General features: G+C 40.5%; 1 protein-coding gene across 1 annotated transcript in view; it reads left to right on the top strand.

The window, feature by feature from the left end:
• The window catches only part of LOC117093720 (zinc finger protein 737-like), a 48,196-nt gene extending 32,477 nt beyond the window's left edge, over positions 1 to 15,719 (top strand). The window contains 6 exon segments of the mRNA XM_033229238.1: positions 4,438 to 4,564; positions 5,706 to 5,801; positions 13,875 to 15,232; positions 15,311 to 15,422; positions 15,425 to 15,542; positions 15,544 to 15,719. Of these exon segments, the coding sequence (XP_033085129.1) occupies positions 4,438 to 4,564; positions 5,706 to 5,801; positions 13,875 to 15,232; positions 15,311 to 15,422; positions 15,425 to 15,542; positions 15,544 to 15,625 (1,893 nt within the window). The 3' untranslated portion in view covers positions 15,626 to 15,719.
• Positions 15,720 to 16,553: the final 834 nt, after the last annotated feature.

Below are 16,553 nucleotides of genomic sequence, written 5' to 3'. Positions count from 1 at the left end.
AAAACTAGCCAGGCGAGGTGGCGGCGCCTGTAGTCCCAGCTACTCGGGAGGCTGAGGCAGGAGAATGGCGTGAACCCGGGAGGCGGAGCTTGCAGTGAGCTGAGATCGCGGCCACTGCACTCCAGCCTGGGCGACAGAGCAAGACTCCGTCTCAAAAAAAAAAAAAAAAAAAATTAGCCAAGTGTGGTGGCACGCATCTGTAGTCACAGCTACTTGGGAGGCTGAGGGAGAAGAATCACTTGAACCCTGGAGGCAGAGGTTGTAGTGAACCAAGAAGGCACTGCTGCACACCAGCCTGTGTGACAAAGTGAGACTACATCTCAAAAAAAAAAAAAAAGGCCGGGCGCAGTGGCTCAAGCCTGTAGTCCCAGCACTTTGGGAGGTCAAGACGGGCGGATCACGAGATCAGGAGATCGAGACCATCCTGGCTAACAGGGTGAAACCCCGTCTCTACTAAAAAATACAAAAAAAAAAAAACTAGCCGGGCGAGGTGGCGGCGCCTGTAGTCCCAGCTACTTGGGAGGCTGAGGCAGGAGAATGGCGGGAACCCGGGAGGCGGAGCTTGCAGTGAGCCGAGATCGCGCCACTGCACTCCAGCCTGGATGACAGAGCGAGACTCTGTCTCAAAAAAAAAAAAAAAATTACCCTAGAAAACCTTAAAGGATTTGTTTAAATTGCGTATTAGAATGTAGTATAAAATAGTATAAAGTTCATAGGTTTTCTAAGCTAGAAAATATTAAAATTACAGAAATTCTGGGATTTAAGGGGTTTTTTTTAGGTAAGCTTAGAAAAAGCAAAACTGGTAGTACCGCAGTGGCATAGAGAGCAGAATTTTACATAGGGTCCTCACCCTGCTCCAGACCTGTTCAGATTCACCCTTTTTGGAGGTCTTGCCTCAGATAACTGATTAGAAGAGATCAGAGTTTTGGCTGGTGAATCTTGCTGCCTTTCTAGAGCCGGTGGTCACAATTTCCTGAAACCGCAAAGCAGATAAATGGGATAAATAAAGTATGTATTTTAGGGTCCTAGTTTTTAAATGTTCTATTAAAACCAATGCTTGCAGAGACATTGTATTTAGAAACTTGTTTTCTATTCCTGCAGATCCAGTAGTTGCTCCATAAGTCACAAAAAAGTAAATATAAACAGAATAAAACTTTGTCTAAACTACATTAACCTCTTTCTATCTCTCTTTCATCTGTCTATATTTAGCTTTTATTCTGTACAATTTTTAAAAAATTGATGACAGAGAAACAGAAGAAGAAATAAAAATGCTGGGCCTTTTACCTAAATCTTGAAAATTGTTAAATCCTTAGTACCAGCTCCCAGGGTGTTATAAGAATTAAATCACATAATGTGTTACGCCCAGCACAGTGCTTTGCATCACACTCTTGAGCACATAGTACCTGCTTAATAAACATTGCATCAGCACATGGGTATATATTGTTTTTTAAATACAGACTTTTTCAGACATTTCTGCCTTCTGTTTCCTCTTGTAAACTTTAAAGAGCCAGCAAAGAATATAAAACTTTAGGATGGAGATGGGTTGTCCTTGTTTGTACAAGTATTTAGTTGTGACAAGTGCTGAGTGTAAGGGACCCTGTGCTGTGCATGCTTCTCTGACTAATGGTAATAATGAGTCAATGGGGAGCAACATCAGCATTGACGGGGGCTTGTTTAAACACCCATTCATGGACCCTTTTCAAACCTCCAGAGTCACAATACATAAAGTGGCACTGAAATTACCAAGTGAATTACAAGCTCGTTAAAGCTTGAGAGGCAATACTTAGCTTAGTGGTTATCAGCCCAGACTTCTCATTAGGATCACATGGCCAATTTGCAGAAATCTCTTATGCCCTCCCCACAGTTTGTTTATTGTTGTGGGTGGAAGCATCCATGTTGTTTTAATAAAGGGCCTCATGTGACTGTAAGGTGAGGCCTGAATCAGATATGAAGGCTGCAAAATGCATTCATGAGAATTAAGTTCCACCTTTGCACTAAAGGGTGGCTGCAGGGCCTGTTCTGTTTGGGTTTGATAAGGACACGTCAGTGTGGCACATTTTTCCATTACTGTAGCAGAAATGGGTGATGTCTGTGGCAGGGGAGGGCACCTGAGGACAGGAAAGGAGAAACTTCTATTTTCATCTTTATGGAGCAGCTCATTGTTTCTGAACCTCTTCTGTTTTAAAGGACAGAAATGGGTGGACTTTTTCTGTCTTTTTCTGCCAGTTGATGTCATGCTAGCAGGTAAACATGTGGTACTGACACTTTTAAAGACATATTCTCCAGATGCAGGTGTAATTAGTCCACAGAATCTCATCTGAGAAGGAATTCCAGTGAAGGAGGAGATAGGAAAAAAAAAAAAAAAAAGGCTTTTTCTTCAGGTAAATATGCCTCAGCCGAAAAGCTGTGTCCACTCCCACTCTGCCTCCTGGACTGCCATGCGTTTAGTACTTTCAACCCTTTACTTCTCTACTTGTGTTTTTCCTCCCTAAGGAGTTTGGTTTAAGTGCTTCTTAAAATTCTTATAAGAGTCAAAGGTGTCTGAAAAATATTTATTTGCTGTTTCCCAGAGCGTTTTCTTCATTCTCTAAATCATAATTTCTCATATGCCATGCAGATTTCTCAAGAATTTATGATCTGCAGTATTAAAAATGTTCCCTTTGTGGCTGTTGAACATGGAAAGATGTGGATATTCAAGATTTCTATTGGGGAAAACTGTGGTCCTTAGTAAAGACAGAGAACATGTAATGTTGAGGCTCTATTTGTGTGTGCCATCAGCTGTATGCGGAACAGGATTAAGAAATTGCTTATTGGCCGGGGGCAGTGGCTCACGCCTGTAATCCCAGCATTTTGGGAGGCCAAGGTAGATGGATCACCAGGTCAGGAGATTGAGACCAACCTGGCTAACACGGTGAAACCCCATCTCTACTAAAAATAGAAAAAGTTAGCCAGGTATGGCGGTGGGCGCCTGTAATCCCAGCTACTCAGGATGCTGAGGCAGCAGAATAGCTTGAACCTGGGAGGTGGAGGTTGCAGTGAGCCAAGGTCGGGCCACTGCACTCCAGCCTGGGTAGCAGAGCAAGACTCCTTCTCAAAAAAAAAAAAATTGCTTATTTAGGTTGGGCGTGGTAGCTCATGCCTGTAATTCCAGCACCTTGGAAGGTCAAGGTGGGCAGATCACCTGAGGTCAGGAGATCGAGACCAGCCTGGCTAACATGGTGGAACCCTGTCTCTACTAAAAATACAAAAATTAGCTGGGCATGGTGGCAGACGCCTGTAATCCCAGCTACTCAGGAGGCTGAGGCAGGAGACCCGCTTGAACCCAGGAGGTGAGGAGGTGGAGGTTGCATTGAGCCAAGATCACACCATTGCACTCCAGCCTGGGGGACAAGAGTGAGATTTCACCTCAAAAAAAAAAAAAAAAAAAAAAAATTTGCTCATTTAAAATGGAATGGCATTTATTACCCAGAAAGTTCTGAAAAAAACTTATTAGGAGATACCTGCTCTCTAGGGTGCTAAATGAAGTCTACTTAAAATTACTACTAAAAATTACAGAACATAGGAGTTATCTGTATTTTGAGGTTTGCGTAAAACTGATGATTCTTTATGATTAAATCAGATTTTATTTACTTTTTTGAAAGAGGAATATTTCAGTAGTGATGCTGTGTTCTTCTCTGTGCATTAGCACATCATAAAAATTTCTCCTAGTGCAGTTAATGGTTAATGATTCACTTGCTTAAATGGCTCTGACAGATTTTTTTCACTATATAGCTGATTATTTTTCTCTTCATTATTAAGTATATTTATGCAGCTCATGTGAATAAACCATCACATTTAATCTGGCAGTTGTCCTTTTTTCTTAATTTTGTCTATATATTTTTCTTTGGAAAATATATCTTATCTTTGTTACAGGCCAGAAAAACTGAGAAAAACACAGGCTCTTCCACTTACTGGATGTTTGACAAAATATCCTTCTTGGGCCAAAAACATTGACATTATTGGTGAGCTTGTTAGAAATTCAAAAAATCAGACTTTATTCCAGATCTTCTGGAAAAAAACCCCTGCACAATAAGGTCTTCAACTTATTGTATATATTTAAATTTGAAAGGTGCCTTCTAACTCAACATATCTTTTTCATCTGAATATTCACAACTCATTCCATATGGTGTAAACATAGCACTCAAAAATGTACATGTTTGTGTTCCTTAATTTTACACTTTACCATCTAGAAAAATATATGAACTGATGTTATGGATCTTATGCTGTTCTTTTTCTCAGAGAATACATTAGATAATATTTCTGTTTTGAAAGTTATTTTATTGGATAATTTTAGTCCTATAAGTCAGAACCATTTGTCTTTACTCTCTCATTTCACCTTAAGTCAAATTAAAAATTCCGCCCATGACCACTTGGTAAAAACGTATGTGTGTGTTTCAGGGGCCGTTGCAATTTAGAGACGTGGCCATAGAATTCTCTCTGGAGGAGTGGCATTGCCTGGACATTGCACAGCGGAATTTATATAGGAATGTGATGTTAGAGAACTACAGAAACCTGGTCTTCCTTGGTGAGAAAAACTTTAATACATTATTCATAATATACACAAAAGGTTTTATTTCTCTTTTTTGTAGAATTTTTTTAGTAATGTGTTCTTTTATAAAAGAGTTTCAGATCCACTTTTTCAAGAAAATCTTCAGAATTTGGTCATTTAGAAAAGAAACTCTTTGGTGCCTCTTGCCTGTAATCCCAGCACTTTGGGAGGCTGAGGTGAGGGGATTACCTGAGGCCAGGAGTTCAAGACCAGCCTGGCCAACATGGTGAAACCCCATCTCTACTCAAAGTAGAAGAAATTAGCCAGGCATGGTGGCACGCGGCTATAATCCCAGCTACTCAGGAGGGTGAGGCAGGAGAAAGCTTGAACCCAGGAGGCAGAGGTTGCAGTGAGTTGAAATCATGCCGTTGCACTCCAGCCTGGGCAACAGAGCAAGATTTCGTCTCGAGGAAAAAAAAAAGAAAAGAAAAAAAATTTCTTCAAGATGTTTCATCTTAATCCAAGCTTTCCATATTTCTTTCCATATTTCATATCCAAGCTGTAATCTTCACTCCAAATTAGTGGTAATTCCAGAAATTTAGTGGCATAAAATATTGTAGCTTCCACCTGAAAACCTAATTACCACCACCAATTTTTGATTCAGTAGTGCCAGGCAGGAAAATTAAGAAACCTACAAATTGAAAGTTATTTTCTTTCTTTCTTTATGTTTTTTGTTTTTGAGACGGAGTCTTGCTCTGTCACCCAGGCTGGAGTGCAGTGGTGTGATCTCGGGTTACTGCAACATCCACCTCCCAGGTTCAAGCAGTTCTGCCTCAGCCTCCCGAGTATCTGGGACTACAAGCGCACATCACCATGCACAGCTAATTTTTGTAGTTTTAGTAGAGATGGGGATTCACCATGCTGGCCAGGCTGGTCTCGAACTCCTGACCTCGTGATTCACCCCCTCGGCCTCCCAAAGTGCTGGGATTACAGGCGTGAGCCACTGCACCCGGCAAATTGAAAGTATTTTCTAAATATTTAGAAATTTCTGTTATAAATTTGTATTTTGGTATTAATTTACTAGAATATTTTATTACATTGTCTTTGCTGACCACATTACTAGCTTGCAAGTGGAGAATATGAGCAAGATTCATGTTACTTGTTTTTAATAAAACAGGTATTGTGGTCTCTAAGCCAGACCTCATCACCTGTCTGGAGCAAGGAGAAAAACCTTTGACTATGAAGAAACATGACATGGTAACCAACCCCCCAGGTAGGTGCGAGTGAAAATGAATACAACGGATGACACAGATAAGAGGTCCTGAGGTCAAAGAGAAAGCCAGTCCTTAAAGTGTGATTTGGGAAGCTGTGTTCCAAAGGAAATAGTTCCTGGTCAGCTGTTTTTGTTTTTTTTTTTTATTCTTTTTTAAAATTTTGCTCTTTTAAAGGGGCATCTTCTGCTTATGCTTTTAAATTCTGTAAAAATTCTACTTTTCTTTCAGTGAGCTCCCTTCAAGTTCACAGTGAGAGCCAAAGTCCTCTTCATGGCATGTAAAAGACTGCACAATCTGGCTGCTTTTTCGTTGTTTTGGGGACACATACATATCCTCATGATTTTGAGAATTATTTCTCTTTTTGCATCAGGTCTGAAATGTGTGAAAGTAGTAGTTTCTGTTGAACTTTTTTTTTTTTTTCTGCTTAGTCCTTTCTATTTTTATTACTACATAGTTTTAAAATGTAATTTGAAATTATAAGATGATATCCTTCTGCTTTGTTCTTTTTTTTCAAGATTGTTTTGGCTATTCAGAGTTTATTTTAGTTTGATGTAAATTTTAGAATTGTATTTTCCATTACTGTAAAAAAAAAAACCACTGCAATTTTGACAGGAAGTTTATGAAATCTATAGATCACTTTGGATAATATGACGCTTTAATAAGATTTTCAGTCTCTAGACATAAAATACTTTAAAATGTATTTGGATCTTCTCATTTTTTCTTTTTTTGTTGTAAACATTTTCTTACCTTCTTGGCTAATTTTTTTCTCAGAAATTTATTATTTAATGCTATATTAAATAAGATTTTTTCTTCCTCTATTTTATCAGATTGTTTTAAGCATATGAAACCATACATACACTTGTGTGTTAATTTTATATTTTGCTAATTTACTCAGTGTATTTGTTAGTTTAGGTAAGTTTTAATGTACTGTTTATGTTTTTTTTAAATATAAGAGGTATGATCCACAAACAGCAACTTTTACGTATTTTTCTTCAGTTGCAATGGATTCTTTTCTTTCTTTTCTTTTCTTTTCTTTTCTTTTCTTTTCTTTCTTCCCCCGCCCCCCAAAATGGGGTTGGGTTTCACTCTTGTTGCCCAGGCTAAAGTCCAATGGCATGATTTCGGCTCACTGCAACCTTTGCCTCCCAGGTTCAAGCGGTTCTCCTGCCTCAGCCTGCTGTGTAGCTGGGATTACTGGTGCTCGCCACAACACCCAGCTAATTTTTTGTATTTTTTTGGTAGAGACCGGGTTTCACCATGTTGGCAAGGCTGGTCTCAAACTCCTGACCTCAGATGATCTGCCTGCCTTGGCCTCTGAAAGTACTGGAATTACAGGCATGAGGCACCCCTTCTAGCCCAGTTGTGTGGGTTTCTGTGTAGGCAGAACTGACCATAAACTGTGGCTCAAGTAACTGAAACTGAGTCAGAAACCACTTCAGGAACCCCAGTAAAGGCCAAGGTCTGCAGGCCTGCCTACATTGCTGTAAATGGGTGTCTTCTTCTAGGTCTCTGGAATGGCAGGACCTCTGCCAGACTGTGGCTGGGAGTTTGGGGTGGTTACAGAGTAAGTTCAGAATTCTCAGTGGGACGAAGTTGGCTGAATCCTATCCTGGTCTGTAGCCATGAACTAGGGTCCTGTAGTTTCCCACCTGAATGAGGGCCTGCCTTCTGAATAGAACACTTCTCAATCTTAAGCTTTAACAGCATTTCACAACTCCCTCCCTGGCTCTCAAATCTCCCTCAGAGGCACTTATTTTGGAGATGGCATCTTGCTACATCTTTGATCTGGTCTTTGAGACCCAGGCTGGTCTCAAAATCCTGGCCTGAAGCAGTTCTCCAACCTTAATGTACCATGGAGCTATCATTACAGGTGTGAGTCATAATCCTGGTTCTCTCGTAAAAGTATTTTTGTCAGAGATGGCTGACATTGTTTTGCCATAAGGGAATATGAAAATACAGCACTTTTAATCTTTTCATCTCACTGATGTCACTCTCCCTGTATGTTTTTACTTTCTATTTTCTCTGTCAGATTTATTTGTAATTTTAGATTCAGATATTTAAGACAATATGCTAGAATTTGCATGGTATGCCTGAAGTAAATTGCATAATTAGTAGGCACCCATAGTTACTAAAATAGTTATTTATAAATTTAAGTTTGCTGCAGGCAAAAAGGAATTATAGGATGTTCATCTACTTTTTTCAGCCTATATCTCCATAATAAAATAGTTTATTTCCTAATATTTGTTTTACATATCAGAGGGTCTAACACTACTCTGGAAAATATATATTTTTTAATTTAACAATGTAAGGCTACTCTTTGTTTCTAAAGTTGGATTACAGCGTTTCATTTTGTGTAAGAATACCATATATTGAAAACATTAAAAGTAACTAGTTTCTTTTAAATGCTAATTTATTTTCTCATTAGAATCTCCTATTTATAATTATACTGTATATTCTCTGAAATTTTACGGCCACACAGTGAATGCCAATGATTCAGAATACTTGCATTTAGTGAGTACATACTAATAGTTAAATATTGCAATTATCTAGAAATTTTTTTTTTTTTGAGATGGAGTCACGCTCTGTCACCCAGGCTGGAGTGCAGTGGTATGATCTTGGCTCACTGCGACTTCCACTTCCTGGGTTCAAACTATTCTCATACTTCAGTCTCCCAGGTAGCTGGGATTACAGACATGTGTCACCATCCCCTAATTTTTGTATTTTTAGTAGAGATGGGGCTTCACCACGTTGGCCAGGCTGGTCTTGAACTCCTGACCTCAGGTGATCTGCTCATCTTGGCCTCCCAAAGTGTTGAGATAACAGTTGTGAGCCACTGTGCCTGGCCTGACAATTTTTTTTTTTTTTGAGACAGAGTCTCACTGTGTCGCCCAGGCTGGAGTGCAGTGGCCGGATCTCAGCTCACTGCAAGCTCCGCCTCCCGGGTTCACACCATTCTCCTGCCTCAGCCTCCCGAGTAGCTGGGACTACAGGCGCCCGCCACCTCGCCCGGCTAATTTTTTGTATTTTTTAGTAGAGACGGGGTTTCATCATGTTAGCCAGGATGGTCTCGATCTCCTGACCTCGTGTTCTGCCCGTCTCGGCCTCCCAAAGTGCTGGGATTACAGGCTTGAGCCACCGCACCCGGCCTGCAATTTTTTAAAATTATACATCAATGTTGAATACAAGATTTTATGAGTAAACATTTCTCTTATTGTTTTGAAGTTTTGAACCCCTCTGGGGTTCAAGTGATTCTTCTGCCTTGACCTCCTGAGACGCTGGGACTACAGGCATGTGCCACCACGCTCAGCTAATTTTTGTATTTTTAGCAAAGATGGGGTTTCACCATATTGGCTAACCTGGTGTGGAACTGCTGACCTCGGGATTTGTATGCTTTGGTCTCCCAAAGTGCTGGGATTACAGATGTGACCCACTGCACCTGGCCTCAGTGTAGGTTTCTTAACATTAGTTTATTGGGTGTTTTGGGTTTATTTATGTATTACAATTTTAGAGAATTTGCAATTCTTTTTGTACATTTTAAGTCAATTTAAGATAATAAATTATGCATATCTATCACAATCAGATTACATATGTATGTGTATTTATCTATAAATATTACCCTAATTTTAGTATGGCTCATGCTGTATTCTTTCTTAGCTGATTTTTGGTGGTAGTTTTATCTTGTCTAAGTGACTAGTCATCAAGATAGTCTTATTTTCACCATGTGTTTAATGATGACTATATATTTGCTTTTGTGAAAGAAACACTTCTATGATTTGAAAGTAATTTTCGAAAAGATATATAATTCTGGTGGGTTTTTTTTTTTTCAGTTTTTCTTTAAAAAAATAGTCTTAAAACACATAACATAAAATTTACCATCTTAAATCTATTGAAGTGTGCATTTCAGGGCCAGGCTAGGTGGAGGCTCTTATTTGTAATCCCAGGATTTTGGGAGGCCAAGACTGGAGGATCCCTGGAGCCCAACAGTTTGAGATCAGCCAGGGCAACATATGGTGACCCCTCTCTCTAAAAAAAAAAAAAATAATAGCCAGGTATGGCGGTGTGCAGCTGTGGTCCCAGCTACTTGGGAGATTGAGGGGAAGTCAAAATTGTACCACTACACTCCAGCTTCGGTGACAGAGTGAGACCCTGTCTCAAAAAAACAGCTGTTCATTTCAGGCATGTTAAGTATATTCACATTGTATACAAAAGACTTCTAGAAACTTTACACCTTGTAAAACTAAAAGTCATTGACCATTAAGTACTAACTGCTCATTTTACCCTCTCTCCAGGCCTTAATAGACATACCTTCCACTTTCTGATTTTATGATTTTGACTACTTAAGATATCTCATATACATGGAATCATACAGTATCCATAATTCTGTCACTGGATTAATTCAGGTGACATAATATTCTCAAAGTTCATCTTAAAATTGAGAATATTGTTTTTTCTAAGGTGGAATAATACTTCATCATATGTATATGTTACATTTTTTGATGTGTTTATAAATCAAGAGACATCTGGGTTGCTTTTGTGAATACTGGTACAATAAACATGGATTTTCAATTATATCTTCCAGGTTTTGTGTTGCATATTTTGTTTTTTTGTTGTTTTCCTTTTTTTGAGACGGAGTCTCACTCTGTTGCCCAGGCTAAAGTAGAGTGGTGCGATCTCGGCTCACTGCAACCTCTGCCTTTTGGGTTCAAGTGATTCTCCTACCTCAGCCTCCCAAGTAGCTGGGATTACAGGTGCATGTCACATTGCCAGGCTAATCTTTTATTTTTAGTAGAAATGGTATTTCACCATGTTGGCCAGGCTGGTCTCAAACTCCTGACTTCAGGTTATCTGACCACCTCAACCTCCCAAACTGCTAGGATTACAGGCTTGAGACACTGCATATGGCCTGTGTTACATATTTTGGATATAGATTTATACATGAGGAACATTTATAACATTTTAAAATAATACCTGTGTCTTTGTTTTCCACCAGCAATCAACATCAGTTTTATTTTCATTGCTCCTAATGGGTGTAAGTTGATTTTGTGTGTCATTGTGTTTTTTTTTTTTAATTTCTCTACAAATTAGTAATTTTGTATGTTCTTTCAAATGCTTTTTCCCTTTGTGTGTTTTTTTTTTTTTTTTTTTTTTTTGAGACAGAGTCTTGCTCTGTCGCCCAGCTGGAGTGCAGTGGCCGGATCTCAGCTCACTGCAAGCTCCGCCTCCCGGGTTTACGCCATTCTCCTGCCTCAGCCTCCCGAGTAGCTGGGACTACAGGCGCCAGCCACCTCGCCCGGCTAGCTTTTTGTATTTTTTTAGTAGAGATGGGGTTTCACCGTGTTAGCCAGGATGGTCTCGAACTCCTGACCTCGTGATCCGCCCATCTCGGCCTCCCAAAGTGCTGGGATTACAGGCTTGAGCCACCGCGCCCGGCCCCTTTTGTGTATTTTTATGTTTAAGCATTTTATTTAAAATATGTAATTGGCCGGTTGCAGTGGCTCATGCCTGTAATCTCAGCACTTTGGGAGGATGAGGCAGGGGATCATGAAGTCAGGAGATCGAGACCATCCTGGCTAACACGGTGAAACCCCGTCTCTACGAAAAATACAAAAAATTAACTGGGCATGGTGGTGGGCACCTGTAGTCCCAGCTACTCGGGAGGCTGAGACAGGAGAATGGTGTGATCCCGGGAGGCGGAGCTTGCAGTGAGCTGAGATTGCCCCACTGCATTCCAGCCTGGGTGACAGAGCGAGACTCCGTCTCAAAAATAAAATAAAATAAAATATATTATTGTATCATTCAAGGAAATAAACACTTTATTTTATCAGTGTTGATATTTTCAACATTTTTAAAAGAGATTATTTCTCTCTATTTTGTATGCATGGCAACTTTGTGGAAGATCATCTGATCATAAAGAAGGGTTCATTTCTGAGCTCTCTATTCTGTTCTTTCATCTGTTTATCTTTGTGTCAGTGTCACATCATTTATGTTACTGTAGGTTGTTTTTTTTTTTTGAGTCAGAGTCTCGCTCTGTCAACCAGGCTGGAGTGCAGTGATGCAATCTTGGCTCACAGCAAGCTCCGCCTCCCAGGTTCACGCCACTCTCCTGCCTCAGCCTCCCAAGTAGCTGGGACTACAGGCGCCGCCACCATGCCCAGCTAATTTTTTGTATTTTTATTTATTTATTTATTTATTTTTATTTATTTATTTTTTTAATTTTTTTTTTGAGGCGGAGTCTCGCTCTGTCGCCCGGACTGGAGTGCAGTGGCCAGATCTCAGCTCACTGCAAGCTCTGCCTCCCGGGTTTACGCCATTCTCCTGCCTCAGCCTCCCGAGTAGCTGGGACTACAGGCGTCGCCACCTCGCCCGGCTAGTTTTTGTATTTTTAGTAGAGACGGGGTTTTCACCGTGTTAGCCAGGATGGTCTCGATCTCCTGACCTCATGATCCGCCCGTCTCGGCCTCCCAAAGTGCTGGGATTACAGGCTTGAGCCACTGCGCCCGGCCTTTGTATTTTTAGTAGAGACGGGGTTTCACTGTGTTAGCCAGATGGTCTCAATCTCCTGACCTCGTAATCCACCACCCCAGCCTCCCAAAGTGCTGGGATTACAGGCATTAGTCACTGCGCCTGGCCATGTTACTGTAGTTTTAACTGTAGGTTGTATTGACATCTTTGAAAAATGAAATTTTTTGCCCCCTGAGCAAGAATATGTTGTAGAGTGTGTTTCATTTTCATGTATTTTTGAATTTTCCAGTTTGACTTTTGCTTTTAATTCCTAGTTTCATTCAATTTTTGTTAGAAAACACAGTGTATACTTTTAGTGTTTTTAAAATAATTGGTTGTTGTTGTTTTTTGAGACAAGAGCTTACTGTCACCCAGGCTGCAGTGCAGTGGCAGAATTGTGGCTCACTGTAGCCTCAGCCTCCGGGGCTCAAGTGATCCTCTTCACCTCAGTATTTTGAGTAGGTAGGACTGTAGACATGCACTACCATGTCTGGCTAATTGCTTGTTTGTAGTGTTAGGATCTCACTATGTTGCCCAGGCTGGTCTCAAACTTTTGGCCCCAATCAATCTCCCAAAGTATTAGGATTATAGCCAAGAGCCATGGCACACAGTCAGTATTTTTAATTTAACAAAACTTGGTATGTGTCCTAACAGAATACACTAGATGCAAATAGGAATATTGTGTATTATCTTGGTTTTGACTGGAGAGTTTTGTGTGTGTCTGTGAAGCCTAGTTGGTCTATAATATGGTTTGGATGTCCATGTTGTCCAAACCTCATGCTGCAATATAAATCCTCAGTGTTGGATGTGGGACCTGGTGGGACATGTTTCGGTCATGGGGGCAAATTTCTCATGATCCACCCGTGTCAGCCTCCCAAAGTGCTGGGATTACGGGCATGAGCCACTGCATCTGACGGGGAATTTACTTTTAAAGGCATAATGTTATACTGGAGAGCAGGAAGAGCTGTGTTGGGTATAAGTAACAGGCTTTTCTTTTTTTCTTTTCTTTTTTTTTTTTTTTCCGAGACGGAGTCTGGCTCTGTAGCCCAGGCTGGAGTGCGGTGGCCGGATCTCAGCTCACTGCAAGCTCCGCCTCCTGGGTTTACGCCATTCTCCTGCCTCCGCCTCCCAAGTAGCTGGGACTACAGGCGCCCGCCTCGTCGCCCGGCTAGTTTTTTGTATTCTTTAGTAGAGACGGGGTTTCACTGTATTAGCCAGGGTGGTCTCGATCTCCTGACCTTGTGATCCGCCCGTCTCGGCCTCCCAAAGTGCTGGGATTACAGGCTTGAGCCACCGCGCCCGGCCAGGCTTTTCTTTATCTTCTATGTGATTCTTTGCATTGTGCTCGCCTGGGGCCCTTCATGCACTTAACTGACTTACAAATTTTTTACAAATGTATTTTGGGCAGTATGTTTTTGTTACATTTACGTGTCCAGGAAGAAATTACAGCTTGCGATATTTTGCTGTGTCATCTTGGTTAGGTAGTTTGTATAACTTTATAGGTTAGATTTGTAAATTATATTTATCTGAGTCTAGCAATCAAAGTAATGTGTTTTTATTGTTTCTTTCAGTTTTGTGTTCTCATTTTACCCAAGACCTTTGGCCAGAGCAGAACATAAAAGATTATTTCCATAAAGGGATACTGAGAAGATATGAAAAATGTGGACATGACAATTTACAGTTTAAAAAAGGCTGTGAAGGTGTGGATGAGTGTAAGGTGCACAAAAGAGGTTATAATGGACTTAACCAATATTTGACAACTACCCAGAGCAAAATATTTCAGTGTGATAAATATGTGAAAGTTGTTCGTAAATTTTCAGATTCAAACAGACATAAGATAAGACATACTGGAAAAAAACCTTTCAAATGTATAGAATGTGGCAAAACTTTTAACAAGTCCTCAACCCTTACTACACATAAGAAAATTCATACTGGAGAGAAACCCTATAAATGTGAAGAATGTGGCAAAGCCTTCAACTGGTCCTCACACCTTACTACACATAAGATAATTCATAGTGGAGAGAGACGGTACAAATGTGAAGACTGTGGCAAAGCCTTTAGCCGGTTTTCATACCTTACTGCACATAAGATAATTCATAGTGGAGAGAAACCCTACAAATGTGAAGAATGTGGCAAGGCCTTTAAGCGCTCCTCTAACCTTACTACACATAAGATAATTCATAGTGGAGAGAAACCCTACAAATGTGAAGAATGTGGAAAGGCCTTTAAGCGCTCCTCTATCCTTACTACACATAAGATAATTCATAGTGGAGAGAAACCCTACAAATGTGAAGAATGTGGAAAGGCCTTTAAGCACTCCTCTGTCCTTACTACACATAAAAGAATTCATACTGGAGAGAAACCCTACAAGTGTGAAGAATGTGGCAAAGCCTTTAAGTACTTCTCATCCCTTACTACACATAAGATAATTCATACTGGAGAGAAACCCTACAAATGTGAAGAATGTGGCAAAGCCTTCAACTGGTCCTCACACCTTACTACACATAAGAGAATTCATACTGGAGAAAAACCCTACAAATGTGAAGAATGTGGCGAAGCCTTTAAGTACTCCTCTTGCCTTACTACACATAAGATAATTCATACTGGAGAGCAACCCTTCAAATGTGAAGAATGTGGCAAGGCCTTTAAGTGCTTCTCTATCCTTACTACACATAGGAGAATTCATACTGGAGAGAAACCCTATAAATGTGAAGAATGTGGCAAAGCCTTCAACTCGTCCTCACACCTTACTGCACATAAGAGAATTCATACTGGAGAGAAACCCTACAAATGTGAACGATGTGGTAAGGCTTTTAAGCGCTCCTTTATCCTTACTAGACATAAGAGAATTCATACTGGAGAGAAACCCTACAAATGTGAAGAATGTGGCAAAGGCTTTAAGTGCTCCTCTACCCTTACTACACATAAAGTAACTCATACTGGAGAGAAACTATAAATGTGAAGAATGTGGCAAAGCTTTTAACCCACTATCCTTTTTATACATAAGAAAATTCATATTGGAGGGAAACTGTACAAGTGTGATAAATGTGGCAAAGCCTTTATTTCATCCTCACACCTTAGTAGACATGAGATAATTCATGTGGAAGAGAAACCCAACAAATAAGAAAATGCGACAAAGCCTTTAAGGACACCTCTGCCCTTACTAGACATAAGATAATTCATACTGGAGAGAAACCCTGTGAGTTTGATGAATGTGGGAAAGCCTTTAGCCAGCTATCAACTTTTACTAAATATGAGAATTTATATGAAACATAAACCCTACAAATACAAAGAATGTGACAAAGCTTTTAGGAAGTTCTGAACCCTTCTTAAACATAATTCATACTGGACAAAAATCGTACAAGTTTGAGGAATGTGGCAAAGCCTATAACAAGTTTTCAATTTTTTTTTTTTTTTTTGAGATGAAGTTTCATGCTCATCACCCACGCTGGAGTACAATGCCATGATCTCAGCTCACTGCAATCTCAGCCTCCTGGATTTAAGCCATTCTCCTGCCTCAGCTTCCTGAGTAACTGGGATTACAGGTGTCCTCCAACATGCCCACCTAACTTTTTTATTTTTAGTAGAGATGTGATTTCACCATGTTTGCCAGGCTGGTCTTGAACTCCTGTCCTTAGGAGATGCACCCGCCTTGACCTCCTGAAATACTGGGATTACTGGCGTGAGTCATGATGCCCGGCCACAAGTTCTCAATTCTTTTTTCTTTTTTTTTTTTGAGACGGAGTCTCGCTCTGTCGCCCAGGCTAGAGTGCAGTGGCCGGATCTCAGCTCACTGCAAGCTCTACCTCCCGGGTTTACGCCATTCTCCTGCCTCAGCCTCCCGAGTAGCTGGGACTACAGGCGCCCACCACCTCGCCCGGCTAGTTTTTTGTATTTTTTAGTAGAGACGGGGTTTCACCGTGTTAGCCAGGATGGTCTCGATCTCCTGACCTTGTGATCCACCCGTCTCGGCCTCCCAAAGTGCTGGGATTACAGGCTTGAGCCACAGCGCCCGGCCCTAAGTTCTCAATTCTTAAGAGACATGGCGATAATTCATACTGAAGAGGAAATCTACAAAGCTAAAAAATGTGACAGTGCTTTTACCAGAACCTCCAACTTCTCTATACATAACAATAATTATACTAGTGTGAAACCCTAGAAATATATAAAATGTGTCAACGCCTTTATATGGTTGCCACACTTCATTGTAGGTAGGATAATTCATACTGGCAAAACTCCTACAAGTGTGA

The sequence above is a fragment of the Trachypithecus francoisi genome, unplaced genomic scaffold, assembly GCF_009764315.1.
Source record: "Trachypithecus francoisi isolate TF-2019V2 unplaced genomic scaffold, Tfra_2.0 Lachesis_group12, whole genome shotgun sequence".
NCBI lineage: Eukaryota > Metazoa > Chordata > Mammalia > Primates > Cercopithecidae > Trachypithecus > Trachypithecus francoisi.
This window is presented reverse-complemented; position numbering and strand designations above follow the sequence as displayed.